Source organism: Barbus barbus (genome assembly GCF_936440315.1).
Source record: "Barbus barbus genome assembly, chromosome: 43".
In the NCBI taxonomy this organism is placed as follows: domain Eukaryota; kingdom Metazoa; phylum Chordata; class Actinopteri; order Cypriniformes; family Cyprinidae; genus Barbus; species Barbus barbus.
In genome coordinates, this window is record NC_136721.1 from 14,845,444 (window position 1) to 14,864,041 (window position 18,598).

An 18,598-nucleotide genomic window follows, 5' to 3' on the forward strand; every position below is an offset into this window, starting at 1 on the left:
CTGTTAATATAGCAAGATTTTCTGCTATTTATACTTCTTATTGCAAATAGTGGCAATTATCTGCACCTCAGTATTGTAGTACATTATAAAACAGTACGCGATAACGTATTGAGTGTAAATTATAGTTTTAATTCAAATTATTAAATATATGCCACCTTATTGGGACAATAAAGCCCTCCCTACACCTACCCTAACCCTACCCGATACTTTATTTTCAACTTATTGATTATTTCCTTCATTTTTATTGAAAACAAATGCCTTTCCTATGCCATATGTGATTTTAAAAGGGAGAAAAAAAAGTTCGGCAAAAGGCGGGCTCGAACTCGGGTCCATTGGTCGAGGGTACTGAAACTGCTGAAACTGACACTGAATTTGCGTCTTTTGTAGTGTTTAGTTTTTTAGTCACAGTGGGCGGAGTTAGTGTAAATAGCCTTTGTCAACAAGGCCGGTGTTCTGAAATATTCGGTGTCTGAGATTTTCGGTGACGCTGGGCGGAACATACATGAATATTCATGAGTTTCCTGTTTCGCGGTAAAGCGTCACCGAAAATCTCAGACACCGAATATTTCAGAACACCGGCTATTTGCATTTAGTGTAAATACACTCCAAAAAAAAGTTTATAGCTAGTCCTATCGGGGCTAAATGTGAAAAAAATTACTTAACTTAACATGTGATGTAAAATTAAGTCAGTGTTTTAAACTACGCAAACATTCAGTGTTGTTTTTTAAAGCGTCTTTAAAATAGATTAAAACACTTGATTTATTTTCGTATGTTCCTATGAGTTTCTCTTCATTATTTTGTGCATTCATTTGGTTTAGGTTAAGATATTTAGATTGATTTATTGAATGAGTAACGTTATGAATTAAATATATTAATTATTGTGTACTATTGGGGACTCTTTTTTTTTGTTTGGGTCCCTCTGCGGCTACCGTAGCGAAGGCAACTGTACTCCGAGCGGTACAGAGCCAGTTTGTTGTTTTTAGCCTTTTAGCCAAACAACTTGAGGTGGTCTTCAGAAATCCCGTTGAAGGAAATGGCTACCTCTTTCGTGGTATGTTATATTTTTGGTACATACGTAAAGCAAATGTTTAACTGAGACAAACAGGAAGTATTTACATAATAACGACAGGAAAAAAACGGCCAGTACAGAAACTATAACTGTAGATTTTTTTTTATTAAGAAAACTACACCGTTTAAATGTGCGTACAAACTGGACGTGAAATTTAGTGCGAGGTTAGATAGTAAATACAGCGAATGTTGCTCTGTTGTACTAATTTTGGTGTTTGTGGCAAGAGACTGTATTGGCCCATTTTATGCTCAAGCATAAAGTTTGCTAATGTGCAAAAAAAGGCATATTATGAAGACATACACAGATGACAACAAATGACACTACTTAAGAACATTAAACTATTTATGTATGCATTATATTGTGTCTGATGCTAATCTACCTAAGATTTTGTATAGGAATAAAATATGGTTTTCTAATGCACATTTCAAACAGACTGAAGAACAAGATCAATCAGGGACACTAGAGGATCCAACAAACCTTCGCTGCAGAAAGTGCCGTAGATGTCTAATAGACTCGACCAGCCTCCTGAAGGTGGGAGAATTATGATCTGTAATATTTTGTCTTTGAAAGGTAACTGCAGTATTTTGGTTTAAGACCTTAATTTATGTAAAAGGAGTGATAATCATCAGTATCATATATTCCTAAGTAACACTGCTTTATATTAATACAGGTAGTAACATCAAGCGAAACTGCAGCCACGTGCAATGTGTGGCATTTGACTGCTGAATCTTTGCCAGATTGGATTTTGGCAAGTGTTGATCAGGTAGTTTTCATTTCTGTATGTTTTTAATTAATGCAATTTGAGCTGTTGACATCTGGAAATGATCTATTCTGATAAAATGTACATTTTTTGCAGGCCGGTTGGACAGTGGGGAAATTAAAGTGTCAGAACTGTGGAGCGCGCTTAGGAGGCTTTAATTTTGTAAATTGCTCTAAATGCTCCTGTGGATGTGATACAACTGTACATCTCAGTAAGAGTCGTGTTGATCAGGATCTAAAACCACCAGCTCTTCTGACAAGACTAGGAAGGACTAGAGAACATACCGTGAGGAGGAAGAATGAGGTGGAGTCTCTCCCTCAGACAATAAGCTCATCTCCCTCTCCTTCCTCAACCCTTAGCTTCTCCTGTACTGTGTCCCATGTAGCCTCTGCTGAAACTGAACTTCAGGTTGAGTCAACTGAAGAACCACAGATTCTTGAGACTGTTGAGAGAGGCACGGATGTTTCCTTACCTTCTGAATTGCCACCACAGCTGTCTGATTATCAGGAGAGTTTAGAGGTACAGCATGTGGGTTCTGCTTCCCAGAGTAGAACCTCTCTGGACAGAGCTGTGAATCCAGAAGAGGTTAGACTCAGAGTGATGGAGGAGCCATCAAGAAACATCTCACCCAACCTAGAGCCAAAGCTTTCCAAGAGAGAGAAAAACCATCTGAAAAGCCTAAGAAGGAAGCAGAGTAAGAAGGAGCGTTGGATTCAGCGACAGCAGGAGGCAAACGATCTGGTGAGATGTTTTAAAGTTGTGGGTGGTGCCAAAGTGTTTTTGGCACTTTTTGGAATTTATTGAATTGCAATCAAAGACATTCAAAACAATCACGCATATTTTATAGTCCAACATTTGTTTTCTGACAAAAAAAATTAAAGAAAATTATGCCTATTTATTCCTTGAAATGCATTTCTTCTGAAATGATTGGACAGTCATTTATTTTAAAAACACAGACATAAATTTTAAAAAGGTTTTAATTTTGGCAAACAGCACAATACATTGTCCAACAGCACTCTATGTTAGCAATTACGTTTCTGAGATAGCAATTTTATAAATAATGTCAACTCAGCAACATTCTTAAATATAAATAAAAATTTATATATAAAATGTATATCACACGGTTATGGGTAATTCATTAAAAATGTATTATAAAAAAAATGCACTGACAGATGATTTTGTTAAATTAAATTTATGCATTTGGTATAACTAAAGTGACTTATACTGCATTCAGTGTATACATTTCATCAGAACCCATGACTTTGGCATTTTTAGCTCCATGCTCTACTGTTTGAGCTACAGAAACAGTACAGTTATTGGAGTGAATATGGATTTAGGGGTTTGTGTTTTTCTTTTGTTGCCACATTTGAATTGCAACTCTGCATTCTGTTTTCTTCCTCAGTTCTGAATGGTACTCAGCTCTAGTTTGTTTAATCTGTGAGGTGCCAGATACGCAAGAAATAAATGTGAGCTATTAAAAGAGGAGCTGTGTTGTACTGAAAAGAGTTCTGGCAAAATGTCAATAATAGATTTGTGTATCAGGACAGGCATAAATCCACATAATAAGCTGCTGCAAGATACGGAGGATCTTAATAAGCCATTCACTGCTGCATGTGGCTGTTGCAGCAGGTGTCTATTTATTGGAGAATTTCTTTTTGTTTTGATAACCAATAGAGAATGAATTGGAGAATGAACTGAATATGGTTTTTTTCTTAAACATAATATATCACTTCTTCATTCATATTTTACGCGTTACTTTTACATAACAGGCTATGAAGTGGGACCTAACGGGCAGCGATGATGAAGAGAGGGAGGGATACACATGTGCCGTTTGTTTAGACGTATATTATAGCCCTTACAAGTGCCATCCTTGCAGTCATGTGTTCTGTGAACCCTGTTTGAGAACGCTGGGTAAGAACAGGCCAAGCAGTACCCCGTGTCCCCTCTGTAGGACCCTCATATCCCATGTGCTCTTTCAGGAAGGTGAGTGGAAAAGATAAACTAAATTTTCTCTCTAGGTGCATCATATTGCTTATAATAACTTTATCTAACCACCTGATGAACCTTTTGTTTCAGAGCTCAGTCAAACTACAAAGGCTTGCTTCCCAAAAGTGTATCGGTCAAGACATGAGACCTTTCAGAAGACCAACTATTCCAAATGGCCCCTGCCCAATTGTCCAAAGCGTTTCCGCATCTTTTGGGGTTTGTCATGTCATTTGCATTAGCATGTCTTCGAGACGATGTGTTAAAAAGTTTTAGTAACAAGTTGCACATTTATTTCATTGTTTTTTTGTTATTTCAGGATTTCAGAGGCATGGAGGTCCTGCCAGTCGCTGGCAGTTTCCACACAGAGCGTTTGGCCTGGATGCATTGGATCTGGGAGACATGTGGGGCTGGCCATTTGACATTGACTTTGTGATCATCTCTATCTACACTCTGCACTGGGTGATGGCGTTCATCATCTTCTGTGGCCTCTGCTACTTCCTCCTCCTCTGATATATAGAGGATTAGTTCTCACTTTGTTCACTGTTGTTGGACAAATGAATGTTGTTATCAAGTGCCTCATACGTTTATTTCAGTGTAGCTTCAAATATGATGAAATATTAAGGTGTTTTTCTTCCCGTGGGAATCATTTGAGTGTGTTTTTTGTGGTTTAGGTCTTACAGGGTTTGTGCAATTCATAGATATCATGTCAAGCAATTACCTTATAGCATCTGCCTACTTGACCTGTAAACAGTATTATAATGCAGCAGAAAAGAGAAAAAGCAATAATTTAGTGTATAATGCTTAGTCCATCTGTACACTTTGACAAGTTGCCTCTTTTTCTGTTTCCATTACTTGGAGTGGCTTAGATGCTTGTTTAATGCTAGAACGCAGGTTTCTGTTGTACAAATTTAATGGGTTCTTTTACACAGTAAAATGTCTCAAAACATGTTTTGTGTCAATTCATTCTACTGGAATGATATTTATTTATTAATATTTGGCAATGGCCAAGAATGACAGCCAAATCCCGTTTGGGAAGTTTGGGAATGTATTTTTTGTTCATCTTAATCCTAAGAGAGAACACCAGCAAACAGTTCCAGAATGTTTTTTACCCCCTGTTTTGGAACCAAATCCTGTTCTGGGAACATTCTTTTGGGGGGCTAACATTCCCAGAATGTTGCGTGTAAGGTTTGTGTGACAACACACATACATGCATTAACATATCAAGGAGGTTTTTGCAAAAAACTACTTCGTGTTCTCTAATGCTGTTTTTAAACAACGTTTCAAAGAGATCTTTACTGACAAATATATTTTTCCTCACACTATAAGCAATTGTGTTTCTTCGAAGAACCCGTCTATTCAGGGATCGTGAAGACCGCAGCTGTGGAGATCCAGCAGCGGCGCCCGGCCCTCGCCAGGGGTGAAGGTGACTCGCCTGTTGGTGCTGGAAATGCAGAGGAAGCGTCGCGGACGCTCGCTCGGCTCCGTCACATCAGTCTAATCATCGAAGCAACCCGCATCCAAGGATCGACCTCACCCTCTCATCGAGGACAGACGGATTAAAGACATTTTCTCAGTGAGGCGGTTTTATTCGTGGATGCGTATGCATGTGTTCTGCACCGAACGGGCGAAAGAACCGCCCCAGATCCGCAGCCAACATTTTTCAAATCGGCAAATCTTCGGTGAGGGATCCAGAGCGCCGGGAGAGCACCGAGAGCACGCGGAGAGCTCAGCGGGCGATGGATGACTGTAGAACGGTGAGCGTGCTGTAGGATAACCGCTGTCACTCTTCTGCGGATGCTATTTTTGGATAGGTTTTTTTTTGGTGTCTACACATTAAAATTAGGCTGCTATCAATTATATGCAAATTAACGTTTAGCGTTATCAGTACTAATAATTGCAGTATATGTATAGTCCATCAACATTGATACTTACTAACACATAAAAGCCTATATACGGGGTGTGATATATTGAAATATGAATAATTATTATTAATGAAATGCCTAAAAGATAAATAAGTAGTGTTATTATGTTTACCATTTGCTATTTGTGTTTTCATGCTGCACCATTGTTTAGAAATTACATTCCTCCCCACAATCCCATGTGTTGCTATGTGGCATCTAGATAATGGCAGATAAACTCGTGTTTACCCTGCTGGAAAATCCAGTTTAAGCTGCTAGCAATTTTGGAACATTTCTAATTGGTCCAAAATGTTCAACCAGCTACCAAAAAACAGCTTGACTAGCTGGTAACTGGTTTGGTGCTGGCTGGTCCAAGATGGTCTACCAATTAAACCAGCTACCATGTTCCAAAACACAGCTGTAGCTTAATCTATACACATTGACTTTCTAAAAATAGACTGAGCAGGATTTGTCTTAATTTTTAGACCGTTCAGGAGTTCAACACTCTTGTGGCTCTCCATCGTGAGCAGGTCATCTCCATAGGGGAGAATACAATTGACTGTCCTTCTTTAAGGGCACAGATGAACAAGACTCGCATCAAAGGATGTGCGGTAGCCCAGGTCGCCTATCAAAACCTCATCGCAATCTCTGGGTAAGCCTGTATGTTAGAACAGTCATGCAGATTTGATGGCGTGTCTGTAAAATGCCATATAATGTGGTTTCTCTTTTTCTCTCTATGCTTTTCTTAGGCCAGAGGATGGTGAAATCCACCCAGAAATATGCAGATTGTTCATCCAGCTTCAGTGCTGCCTGGAGATGTACATTACTGAGATGCTCAAATCTATGTGTCTGTTGGGTGTTCTGCAGCTCCATAGGAAAGGTGTTGTGTCAATGACAGCCAGCAGAGGACAGCAGATTCTTTACATAAGCAGACATGAGTACATAAAGCTAATATACTGTACGGTGAAATACTACTGTCATTCTGAAGGTGGCAGGGATGGCACAATAAATACATAAAACAGCTCCTTTAAGCATTCACTCGTTTTTTCTCTAAGCAAAACAAAGCATAACTTTGAATCTTGTGTCACTCGCTTCAGGAAATGATGTGTGCCCTGAGCCAAACACGGACTACAAGGTCGACGAAAGCTCTGATGTGCCGATGCTGGAAGATCGATCAACGTCACCTGTAGATTTTCCACAGGAATCCTGGGTCGTGTGCACAGACATTGAGAACATAGAGAGGTACGACAAACAGGATGAATGGATTAGGAAAGACAGCTTCCACTTTTTCAGCAGAGTTGGTTCTGGAAGTATTTTTCAAATTCATTTACTCCATAGGGATATGAAATAACCTACCAGCTCTGAGATGAATCACAAGAAGACAAATTTTGAAGCAAAAAGTATTTGAAAACCTGAGAAAAAGAAAAAGGAGGACTGAGCGAATCCTAATACATAATCAAACAAAAAAAACAATGGCCTAATATAAAACTACTGATTTACACTGAACAAAATTATAAACGCAACACTTTTGTTTTTGCCCCAATTTTTCATGAGCTGAACTCAAAGATCTTTTTCTATGTACACAAAAGGCCTATTTCTCTCAAATATTGTTCACAAATCTGTCTAAATCTGTGTTAGTGAGCACTTCTCCTGTGCCGAGATAATCCATCCACCTCACAGCTGTGGCATATCAAGATGCTGATTAGACAGCATGATTATTGCACAGGTGTGCCTTAGGCTGGCCACAATAAAAGGCCACTCTAAAATGTCCAGTTTTACTGTATTGGGGGGTCCAGGGGGGTCCGAAAACCAGTCAGTATCTGGTGTGACCACCATTTTCCTCACGCAGTGCAACACATCTCCTTCGCATAGAGTTGATCAGGTTGTCCACTCCTCTTCAATGGCTGTGCGAAGTTGCTGGATATTGGCAGGAACTGGAACACTGTCGTATACGCCGATCCAGAGCATCCCAAACATGCTCAATGGGTGACATGTCCGGTGAGTATACTAGCCATGCAAGAACTGGGATGTTTTCAGCTTCCAGGAATTGTGTACAGATCCTTGCAACATGGGACAACCATGGGCCCCACCGCCACCATTGGCCACTCGATCCACAACGTTGACATCAGCAAACCGCTCACTCACACGACGCCATACACGCTGTCTGCCATCTGCCCTGTACAGTGAAAACCGGGATTCATCCGTGAAGAGAACACCTCTCCAACATGCCAGACGCCATCAAATGTGAGCATTTGCCCACTCAAGTCGGTTACTACAACGAACTGCAGTCAGGTCGAGACCCAGAAGAGGACGACGAGCATGCAGATGAGATTCCCTGAGACGGTTTCTGACAGTTTGTGCAGAAATTCTTTGGTTCTGCAAACCGAATGTTGCAGCAGCTGTTCGGCTGGCTGGTCTCAGACTATCTTGGAGGTGAAGATGCTGGATGTGGAGGTCCTGGGCTGGTGTGGTTACACATGGTCTGCGGTTGTGAGGCCAGTTGCATGTAATGCCAAATTCTCTGAAACCCCTTTGCAGACGGCTTATGGTAGAGAAATTACTATTCAATTGTGGACATTCCTACAGTCAGCATGCCAATTGCACGCTCCCTCAAAACTGGCAACTTCTGTGGCATTATGCTGTGTGATAAAACTGCACATTTTAGAGTGGCCTTTTATTGTGGCCAGCCTAAGGCACACCTGTGCAATAATCATGCTGTCTAATCAGCATCTTGATATGCCAAACCTGTGAGGTGGATGGATTATCTCGGCAAAGGAGAAGTGCTCACTAACACAGATTTAGACAGATTTGTGAACAATATTTGAGCGAAATAGACCTTTTGTGTACATAGAAATAGTCTTAGATCTTTGAGTTCAGCTCATGAAAAATGGGGGCAAAAACAAAAATGTTGCATTTATAATTTTGTATAATCATTAATTATAGGTGTAAAAGCCATACATTACATTTTTTTGCTAACTATGTATATGTATACACTACCGTTTAAATGCTCGAGGTCATTTTTTTATAAAGTTAAATTTTTTTCAAAATGTATACTTTTATTCATCAAGCATGCAATAAATTGATCAAAATACTTTTAAAGAACTTTATATTGTTACAAAAGATTCATTTTTCAAATAAATGTATAAAAAATCCTGAAAAAAATGTTCCATGGTTTCCACCAAAATATTTAGCAGCACAAATATTTTCAACATTGATAATAATCAGCATATTAGAATGATTTTCTGAAGGATCATGTGACACTGAAACTGGATAAAAGACTGCTGAAAATACAGCTTTGCTCATTTTAAATTTTACATATACATTTTTAAATATATTAAAATAGTAAAGATTTATTTAAAATTGTAGTAGTATTTCACAATACTCCTGTTTTACTGTATTTTTGATCAAATAAATGCAGCATAGGTGAGCATAAGAGATTCTTTAAAGGGGTCATATGACGTTGCTATAAAGAACATTATTTTGTGTATTTGGTGTAATGCAATGTGTTTATGCGGTTTGAGGTTCAAAAACCACATTATTTTCCACATACTGTACATTACTGTTGCTCCTCTATGCTCCGCCTTTCTGAAGCGCCTCGATTTTTACAAAGCTCACCGTTCTGAGAAGCGAGGTGTGCTCTGATTGGCCACCTATCCAGTGCACTGTGATTGGCCAAATACCTCAAGCGTGAGACGGAAATGTTACGCCACTTACCATATTGTGATGCCATGTCCTGGCGTGATGAGAAGAAAACAATTAAACCCATTGTAAATGACGCATTTGTTGCATCCAGTGGGGACATAATTACTGATTATAATAACTTATACTGTCTTTTTACGCAGCGCAATGCAATGCGACATTACCATGTCTGCATTTGTGATCGGAGAAACCACAAACAACAAGCGCTACTCTACACTGCTCAAAACTCGCATTTGAATCATCAGTGGCAAATTCTTTAAGTAAGAAAACGTGCTTGCAGGCTGTGAGTCAGAAGCGCCAGAATGTCCTTGCAAAGTTGGAATTGCCCCACTTTATAGTGTTCACAGCCATTCATACTGTTCACATTGTAGGCTACTCTCGCCCAGCTTCAGGAAACAGTCCTCCATAAAATGCGCTGCACACACTTCTAATATTTTGGTTGAACTGTTCTGGAACAGTGTTGTAAATATAACTTAACCACTGATTTTCTTTTGCTTTCACAACGAAACACACAGCGTCTCCACGACATGGGACCAGCGGCAGCAACAATACTACAGCGAGAATAATAGTTCCGCCGTCTTTCTTTGCGTGTACGTTTGGGTGGTATTTTGCAAATCTTCCCACACCATGTAGTACACGTGGGGGTGTGTTTGAATGAGCCATTTTAGGAGGGCGTGGACAAGCCATAAGTTTTATAAAGAATATCTCTTTGGTTTTGAGACTTTAATCTTTGCAACTTCAGGGATCCTATCTATGCACAAACAGCTTGTAAAACTCCAAAGAGAAAGGAAAACTTGAAATCGCATCATATGACCGCTTTAAAAAAAAATCTTTAAAACATCTTACAGACTCAACTTTTGTATATAAAAAGCTTGTCAGTCAATTCAATGGGGTCTTTAAGCGCTTGTACAATAAATCCTTTTTGCTATAATCTCAGTTGACGTCCTATGTTGTGAAATTTCTTCCAGTGATATGCGAGAATTGAGGAACCTTCTAAGCAAACTTAGGGAGACAATGCCTTTGCCACTGAAAAATCAAGGTATGTCTAAATTGTTTAGCAATTTATTCTGATAATATAGTTTTTCACACCTTCTAAAAATATGCTCAATAACTAGAGATGAGTTTATTTTTTAATGCTGTGTTTTACTGTGTAGATGACAGCAGTCTGCTAAATCTGACTCCTTATCCACTGGTGAGGCAGAGGAAGAGGCGATTCTCCGGGCTTTGTTGCCTTGTGTCTGGCTGAACCTTCAATACTCTCAAGTCTTCTTTTCTGATCATTGACCAATTTACGCTTCACTTGTCTCCTTCATGTCTCTGGAACTGTTTCGCTAATGTAACTTGTCCCTGGAGAGTGTCAAAACTACTTAATCCCTTGTTGGAGGACAGAATCCCCTTGACTCAAAACCCTGCCAATTGAGTTTTTAAGCAAAATCAATGGTCTATTTTTAGCTACTGAGAGGTTCATTCTTTGTCATGTGCTGTAAAACCATAAGATTGTATAAAAAAGCAAGAGAATGAAGTAAAATAATAACATCTGTCTCTGATTTTCTTTTATCATAGTCATAGAATTTGTTGTCAGTGAAAGGGCACGTTTAGTTATAGGACTGCTGGATTTGATCTTCTTGCTTCTTGTTTATATATATATATATATATATATATATATATATATATATATATATATATATATATAAAAATTAGTCACTGTGCAATGCTTTTAATTTAGTCTTCCATAAAGGGGAAATTATAACAAAAAAAAATTATATTAGTCATTTTAAGGGCACAAGAGCGCTCTGCACTAAAGCCATTGCTATTTCATTCTAAGCTTGAAACAAATATAACACAATAAATTCACTATGTACATAATACAAATAATTGTAAATAAAACACTGTATTTATTGATTTTAAAGATTTATTTTTCATCTATCCATTCAAGACATCAGGTTTGTGTGGATGCATATCAGTTTAATGAGAGTTTGTAGCGTGATTTTTGCTCCTCATGTCAGGTGTCTATAAAGTGTGCATAGTTACAGCTCATATAAGCTATAAGTCATTTTATAATGATAATAAAGTTGTTTTTTTTTACTGTAATTGTCTGTTTTATTGCAACCTACAGTAGTTTTGCATTCAGGTTTTTTGCCTTTAAAATGAACCCTTAAAGAACTTATGAAATTGATGCATGTTTAAAATGAAGACCAAAGTGATTATGAAAAATAAGATAACGTGCAAAAGAGACCTCTAATTTGGCATGAAGAACGGCAATAACTCTGACCTGTAATAACATGTTATCCATGTACTCCCTGTCCACATTCCCATGGTCTAAAACAGGAGCCAAATGTCAAAGTGAAGACTTCCAGCTGCAGGGGTTTACTGGAAGCAAAGGGGGATGGACAATTCTGTAAAAAGAGTTGTGAGCGAATGCTTTAAAACAATTCATCCAGGTCAGAATTAGAGTTACTTTTCCAAAGTAGCTGATTGCGCATCTGTCTCTCTGATTTGAATGTTTATTCATATTGCTGGCAAACTCAGAAGCAAAAATTACACATGATAGGGTGCTTACATGCTTTTGGAGGAATCTGAAATTGATGTATTATTCATGAGGCTCATGTACTATTAGGTTTCTGCAGCTCTTCTCAAGAAACTATCTGTGGTAAGGTCTTGATTACTCAATAAATTAAAATTGATGCATATATTTGCAAATAACCTACTTCTTTCTACTTTGCCTTAAGCTATCAAGTTCCAACAGGCTTTCTTCTCTATGGATCGTGCTACCATTCCCCTTGTCCTACTCTGCACCCTGGCTTCATTTACCCCCATTATGGGATGTTTCTGTGACCATTACCCATGGAGTTCATGGTCCTATTGCACCAAAACCTGTAACTCTGGTACCCAAGAACGTACAAGGTAAACGTTATTTAACATATTTCTGATGTGAAAAGTTTATTATTTTAATATGTACATTTGTTTTGTTGCAGGGCTGTACGCTACGATGAACACTGGAACAAAAACAATTGTTTCCAGCTGTGTCAGACACATGAGACCAGAGCATGCAATGTTGAGGCTTGTCACATACACTGCCAGCTGACTGAATTTGGACCCTGGTCAGAGTGCTCGCCGTGTGCCAAAAAATCTGTGAGTAATGCACACAGGTATTAAAATTAAGAGATTTATTTCAAAGTTAGTTTGGGTCCTTAAAACTATCAGATATGATGATTTAGCAGCAGAATAATTTGTCCATCTTTTCACATTCCTGACAGACTTTGTTTAGCTAAATATTTACTTACCCTCAGGCCATCTAAGATATAGATGAGTTTGTTTCACCAATCTGGAGAATACAGTGAATGGGTGCCGTCAGAATGAAAGTTCAAACAGCTGATAAAACCCATATCTGTCAAAGCGGGGGAAAAAAAAAAACATTTAGAAAGTGATTCCAAAGCCGTTATCCTTAGTTGTGGTGTGTACTTTATTATTTTCTTAGAATTAGAGTAATTTTAATACTTTGTAGTTATGGTTATTGTTATCATCCTTGGTGTGATGTGGTCTTTCAATTTCACTTACATTATGTCTTTATGAGTGAGACATTGATTCATTCAACAGATTCGTTCAAAATGCGCTTGTTAAAAATTTTGGAAAATGTCTCAAATGTATGTTTCTGAATATTAACTGCTGCAAAAAATGCAATATCATGCTCGCAACCATGCTGTTTTCCCAAATATCAGCATGTAGTCTTGTTCTAATATTGTGCTAATATTCAGCAATGTCAACATTCTTGCTAGTGTGAAATTGCTTAAATATAGTACACTGCCCTAGTAAGTGTGTGAATATTGTTTGATTTAGTTCAGAACCAGGTCTGTATTGAGGCCAGCTCAGTTTGGGGGGGACGATTGTAGTCCATCTCTTACAGAGGAAAGAGCCTGTCATCCCTCCAAGGAATGTGGGATTGATCCTGTCAACTGTAAAGACAAGTTCACCTGTGACAGTGGTAATTATCTTCAGCAACTTCTTCACAACAACACAGCATATTTGCATTTTAGGTTTAAGATTTGTCCTACATTGATTTTATAATCTAGCAGGTATTTGCAGTTTTAAATGCTTCGAAAACAGGTGCATGATTACTAACTTGCTTTATTGGCCCTGACTTGCTAGGAAGATGTATAAAGGCTACTCTGCAGTGCAACAAGCAGAACGACTGTGGGGACAACTCTGACGAGAGAGACTGTGGGCAAACAAAAAGCGTGTGTGCAACTGAACGGATATTTGCTTTCATTCCTGGAGCAGACCTGATTGGTTATGGGTGAGTTACAGATAAAGATCATTTGGGTTTCTTAGATTGCAGAACATTTTCATGGGCATGGTAAGCTTTCAGGAAGTTGTCATGCTGTCAGCGAAACAAATCTGCAAATCTGAGAAAGTTCTATTTAAAATTAGATTTGATGCTGCAGCAGAGCAGATGAGAGGCGCTGTTCTGGACAACTCATTCATGGGGGATGAATGCACTCTACAAAGACACAGGAGAAACTACTACAGAATCCCTGCCAACATTGAGACATATGAAATCAAGGTGGGAAAAATCGCATTTCTGTCTGTCATACTTTGTTAGCTGGAGTAGAAAGATAGCCAAATTACACAATATATTGACACCATACAGGTGGGCTATGTTTATTTTTTTGTTTAAAATATTTGAGCTAATATTCAATATTTAATTTCTACCCATTTAAATGTGTAAGATGTACCTACACCTCTATTAATGTTATTTTTAGATGATTGCAAAAGGAGTAATTATCCATCTTTTTTATAGTAAATTATCATTTTGTAATGCTAAAGGATAATTGAAAAGGTTTTTGTAGTTTGTACAAATATAAATTGGGAGAAACATATATCCATAAAAAAATGACGTATAGTCAATATATTGACCAGGATTTCAATATCAGTGCATCTAAAAAATAACAAATCAGCTATTTATTATTTTACCTTAACACCAGTCACACAAATCACATGAAATGGATTAATGACTGGATTTTCACATTTTATTTGATTTGAATTCATTCCAGGTAGAAAATCTTGAGGATATTAAAGAGCAAGAAATCAAACCCCAAAAAGTAAACTTGGCCAAAGAATCACGTCATTTACTGCTCAAAGAGGCAGTGAAAGCATCTCAACAAAAGGCACGAGATCTCAAACTTCAAACTATGATGCTCTAAGCCTTATTTATGCCTATTTATTCAGACCTCTTTCTGTCATTTTTGTGCAGGACTCTGAGTTTTACAGGGTGCATCAAGTTGTTGCCACATCAACATTCAGACTGAAACCCTCTGGCCTCTACTTAGCAGACCAGTTCCTTCAGTTTCTGAACAGTCTGCCACTGGAATACAACTATGCCCTTTACAGACAGATCTTCCAGCTGTTTGGGACACATTATTTCAGCTCTGGGACATTAGGAGGGAAGTATGACCTCCTTTTCCAATATGATCGAGAAGAACTAAAAACCTATGGTAAGCAGACGTTATCATCTGATTGCAACACGTGGAGCTCATGTGACTTCATTAGATTGTTTTCTCAATGAAACTGTTCTTTCAAATCAATTGTGTCTCCTTACGATTCCCAGGACTGACAGAAGCAGAAATGAATAGTTGCTTTAGTCAGGATTCCTCCATCTTTACTATATTCTATAACAGAGAATCATATAGTTCCACATGTGGGAAACATACATTACAAACCAAATATGAAGGTAATACATGCACAAATGTACTATTTAATATATAAGCCTTATGTTTTAAGTTATATAACCCCAATTTGAAATGCATTTGTCCACTCCAGGGTCAATTGTAAAAGCAGCAGAGAAGTGTATCACGTCAGTGCAAGGAGGTAGAGCTGAATTTACAGCAGCCCTGGCCTGGGAAAAGAGAGGTGTATCGCCAGACAGCACCACATACCAGAACTGGATCAAATCTACGATAGACAATCCAACTGTTATTGATTTTAAGGTTAGGAAGAGAACCTGTCAAATATTTGTGGGTATAAATGAACTTAAAATAGCTACAATAAATCATCAGATTAATATTGATTTGTCAATGTCTTATCTAGCTTTTGCCTTTAGTGAATTTGGTTCGGGGCTTCTCTTGTTCTGTGACGAAGAGAAGGCATCTTCATAAGGCACTGGAAGAGTATCAGACCGAATTTGATTCCTGCAAATGTGCCCCCTGCCCAAATAATGCACGGCCTGCTCTTTCTGGAACAGAGTGCATTTGTATTTGCCAGACCGGGACCTATGGACCAAACTGCGAGAAACGAGCCCGGGACTATACTACAGGTTTACATGCATGCCTAGAAATACTGTATCTTTCTAATTAAAATGTTAATTTAATAGATAATAATATTAATAAAATAAAATGCTTAAAAAATAATTCATTATAAAAAAATAGATAGTGTCAGAAATAAATTTCCACATCTTACAGATGAAGTTGATGGGCGCTGGAGTTGCTGGAGCTCTTGGAGTACTTGTGACGCCACCTTGAAGAAGCATCGCTCACGTTTCTGTAACAACCCTGCACCGCAGCGAGGCGGCAGACCTTGCCAAGGCCTTGAGAAACAGGTGGAGGAATGCACCATCTCTATTTTCCAGACGTAAGTGCCCTGTCTTGTCTGTAGACTACAAGCAGAGGTGTTGGTGGGGTCAGTGGCACTTATTCACTAAATGACTAAAATGTCATGCAAATGCAATTTGCACATAATTACATGTGTGAACGCATATAATTCTGTTCTTAGCCTTATTCTGATGATGATTAATTTGTATTGTTCTAAACTAGGCAGTGTGTGCATGCAGCTAGTCATTTGCATACAATCCATTCAGTCTCACCTCTCTCTTCTACTCTCATGCTCTCTCACACACAATCTATTGAGTAGAGGTCTTGGAGCAAAATGTGTGTTTCCTGAAACCACTTGAAACACGCCAGAGTTTTTATATAGACCAAGAATACATGTGATTATGCTTTATTTGCCAGCTATGCATATATATTGGATGTTTTTTTGTCCTCAGACATAATGATTTTTTCCATTTTGTTTAGTTGTTAAATTTCTAATAATATATTTACAAAAAACTATAGTCCAACTAAAAAAATCCATGATTTACTCACCCTCGTAATTACAAACATGTAGACATTTGAAGACATTTTGAAGAATGTTGGTAACCAGTTTCAGTTCCCATTGACTTCAATTATATTTTTTGACTTTACAATGGACACCAAAAGTCAGTGAGACCCGAAAACGTTTGGTTACCAAAATTCTCTAAAATATCTTCTTTTGTGTTCTGCAGAAAAAAGTAAGCCTTACAGGTTTGGAACAACATAAGGGTGATTTTTGGGTGAACTATCCCTTAAATGAATATTAATTTACTTATAAATTACTGTTAATTACTAATAATTAATATTTGTTTTAACTGTGTTTATTGCATACATGTAGTTTCAGTTGGCCCAAAGTTTTATTGTAAAGGTATTAATTAGAATGCATTTTAACTAGTTATTGATCAAGCACAATTTCATGTGCAATGAATGCTACATGTCTTTCACAGGCAAAATGTGTGCATTAATGATGATGACTCTGAGACTGAAGGGTCCCGTGAGAGCCAGTTGCCCCCTGGATCTTCTGGCTGTCCAAAACCCCATCCACCTGCCAACAGCCACCTGAGGGTGTGGAAACACAAGACCTTTATATCACATGCCAGTTATTCCTGCCTGCTTCCATTAATGTCTAGCTTTTCCCTCTAATTCCAGATCAACAAACGTCAGTATGATTATGGCAATCACGAGGAGTTTGTTTGCTTCACTGGTTTTAAACTGGATGGATACCAGCTCATTCACTGTTTGCAAGATGGCTCTTGGGAGAAACCAACGGGACGGTGCATTAGTAAGCCATAGAAATGCTGGTATAATTTATGATCTGAAAGCTTGTTTTGTCCTGTACATTTTTCACTCCATACGTTTTCCTGTTATTCCAGAAAACGTTTGCATCAAACCCACAGTACCTGATGGCATGACGATATACCCAGACAAAATGGAGTTTGAAGTAGGAAGTGACATCATGCTGGCCTGCTTAGAGAGTGGCATGAGTCCCTCAGGGCGTCAATATTACACGTGTGGGAAGAGTCTTGTTTGGGAGCCAAACATCCCACAAGACATACACTGCAAGATTGGTACTTTCACAGAATAAATGAGCTTTTGTATAATATTTCATACCATTCACAAAACATTCACATTCACATTTTTAGCTCCTTTGATGCAAACATGGTTAAATGAATAACATGTATTTTTCCGCAGATAAACCCTTTGTACCAGACAGCAGCTGTAAACCTGGAGAGATGCATGATGGGACTAAATGCATCTGCATGTCCAAAGAGAGATGCGGGTATGAATGTCAATAGTTTCAAGTTTTGTGGACCCTTATGCTGTGGTCTATTAAGCACCATGTATTTGTGTATCCTGCAGAAATTACAGAGCAGATTTGTGTGTCTTTGACGCTGACAAGGAGACTGCCATTATGATGTCCCTCTGTGCTTTTCATGCTGATCGTTGTCATGGAGACAGATTATACTTTATGAATAATGGACCATGCAAAACTGACGCAGGCAGTCTGGACTGGGCTAAATTCAGGGCCAGCATATCTGAGCAGAGCTCGGTGCGGGAGCCCTGCGGCTCAGACACCTGTTACGAGTGGGAGACCTGTTCAGGTACAGATCTGATCACGAATCCTTATGTAACATATTATTTCAGAATCAAAGCACATTTGCATCGTATTCAATTGAAATAATTCAACATCATCTTTTCTTCTTAGTATCAAAAACATGCGAGTGCAAAATCCCCAGGGAATGTTCCAAAGATGGGAAGCAAATGTACTGCCTGAAAATTGTGAGAATGCAAAGCACACGGAGCTTGAATCTGTGCTTCATGGCTGCCATGAAGTGCAGCAAGATGGAGTTTGAGCTTCTGCATGAAGGTCCTTGTGCAAGTTCTTAATTGTGCACCAATTTTGTAGACATTTTCACAGCTGAAATGCTCACTCGTTATTGATTTGTACAGATAACCCATTGTTGTTTTATAGTCACTCACAGTATGCTATGCAGTTATTCTTTGAGCTGTCTGGATATTGATGTGGAACTTCACAATAAAATGTTATCAGACTTTCAGATGTGTT

The 18,598-nt window shown here is 38.4% G+C and overlaps 3 protein-coding genes across 3 annotated transcripts; all 3 read left to right on the forward strand.

Moving 5' to 3' along the window:
• Positions 1-719: 719 nt before the first annotated feature.
• rnf180b (ring finger protein 180b) lies at positions 720-4,752 on the forward strand. Its single transcript, XM_079404825.1, has 7 exons — positions 720-1,051; positions 1,502-1,600; positions 1,740-1,832; positions 1,926-2,570; positions 3,599-3,812; positions 3,906-4,031; positions 4,132-4,752. Exons 1-7 carry the CDS (start codon positions 1,034-1,036, stop codon positions 4,323-4,325), a joined length of 1,389 nt encoding a protein of 462 aa, XP_079260951.1. The 5' UTR covers positions 720-1,033; the 3' UTR covers positions 4,326-4,752.
• A 445-nt stretch (positions 4,753-5,197) lies between these two features.
• Positions 5,198-10,936, forward strand: LOC306862102 (regulator of G-protein signaling 7-binding protein B-like). The gene is made up of 6 exons (XM_079404737.1): positions 5,198-5,569; positions 6,199-6,365; positions 6,463-6,593; positions 6,811-6,955; positions 10,381-10,451; positions 10,567-10,936. The coding sequence occupies exons 1-6, from the start codon at positions 5,420-5,422 to the stop codon at positions 10,656-10,658; spliced, it is 756 nt and encodes a 251-aa protein (XP_079260863.1). The 5' UTR covers positions 5,198-5,419; the 3' UTR covers positions 10,659-10,936.
• An 878-nt stretch (positions 10,937-11,814) lies between these two features.
• c6.2 (complement component 6, duplicate 2) lies at positions 11,815-18,590 on the forward strand. Its single transcript, XM_079405061.1, has 18 exons — positions 11,815-12,062; positions 12,142-12,316; positions 12,388-12,544; positions 13,250-13,394; positions 13,559-13,706; positions 13,841-13,973; positions 14,464-14,577; positions 14,664-14,904; positions 15,018-15,140; positions 15,230-15,396; positions 15,497-15,722; positions 15,868-16,036; positions 16,980-17,097; positions 17,182-17,314; positions 17,406-17,600; positions 17,725-17,812; positions 17,893-18,134; positions 18,239-18,590. Exons 2-18 carry the CDS (start codon positions 12,171-12,173, stop codon positions 18,418-18,420), a joined length of 2,727 nt encoding a protein of 908 aa, XP_079261187.1. The 5' UTR covers positions 11,815-12,062; positions 12,142-12,170; the 3' UTR covers positions 18,421-18,590.
• The last annotated feature ends 8 nt before the right edge of the window (positions 18,591-18,598 follow it).

Excerpts from the sequence above, each read along its gene's own strand:
- rnf180b (XM_079404825.1), top strand. Across the intron at positions 1,601-1,739 it reads ACTCGACCAGCCTCCTGAAG|GTAGTAACATCAAGCGAAAC; the intron begins GTGGGAGAATTA and ends ATATTAATACAG. Across the intron at positions 4,032-4,131 it reads GCGTTTCCGCATCTTTTGGG|GATTTCAGAGGCATGGAGGT; the intron begins GTTTGTCATGTC and ends TTGTTATTTCAG.
- c6.2 (XM_079405061.1), top strand. The coding sequence starts at position 12,171 with ATGGATCGTGCTACCATTCCCCTTGTCCTACTCTGCACCCTGGCTTCA. Across the intron at positions 15,397-15,496 it reads CAACTGTTATTGATTTTAAG|CTTTTGCCTTTAGTGAATTT; the intron begins GTTAGGAAGAGA and ends TGTCTTATCTAG. Across the intron at positions 17,098-17,181 it reads CTGCCAACAGCCACCTGAGG|ATCAACAAACGTCAGTATGA; the intron begins GTGTGGAAACAC and ends CTCTAATTCCAG.
- LOC306862102 (XM_079404737.1), top strand. The coding sequence starts at position 5,420 with ATGTGTTCTGCACCGAACGGGCGAAAGAACCGCCCCAGATCCGCAGCC. Across the intron at positions 5,570-6,198 it reads CGATGGATGACTGTAGAACG|ACCGTTCAGGAGTTCAACAC; the intron begins GTGAGCGTGCTG and ends CTTAATTTTTAG. Across the intron at positions 6,594-6,810 it reads TCTGCAGCTCCATAGGAAAG|GAAATGATGTGTGCCCTGAG; the intron begins GTGTTGTGTCAA and ends CACTCGCTTCAG.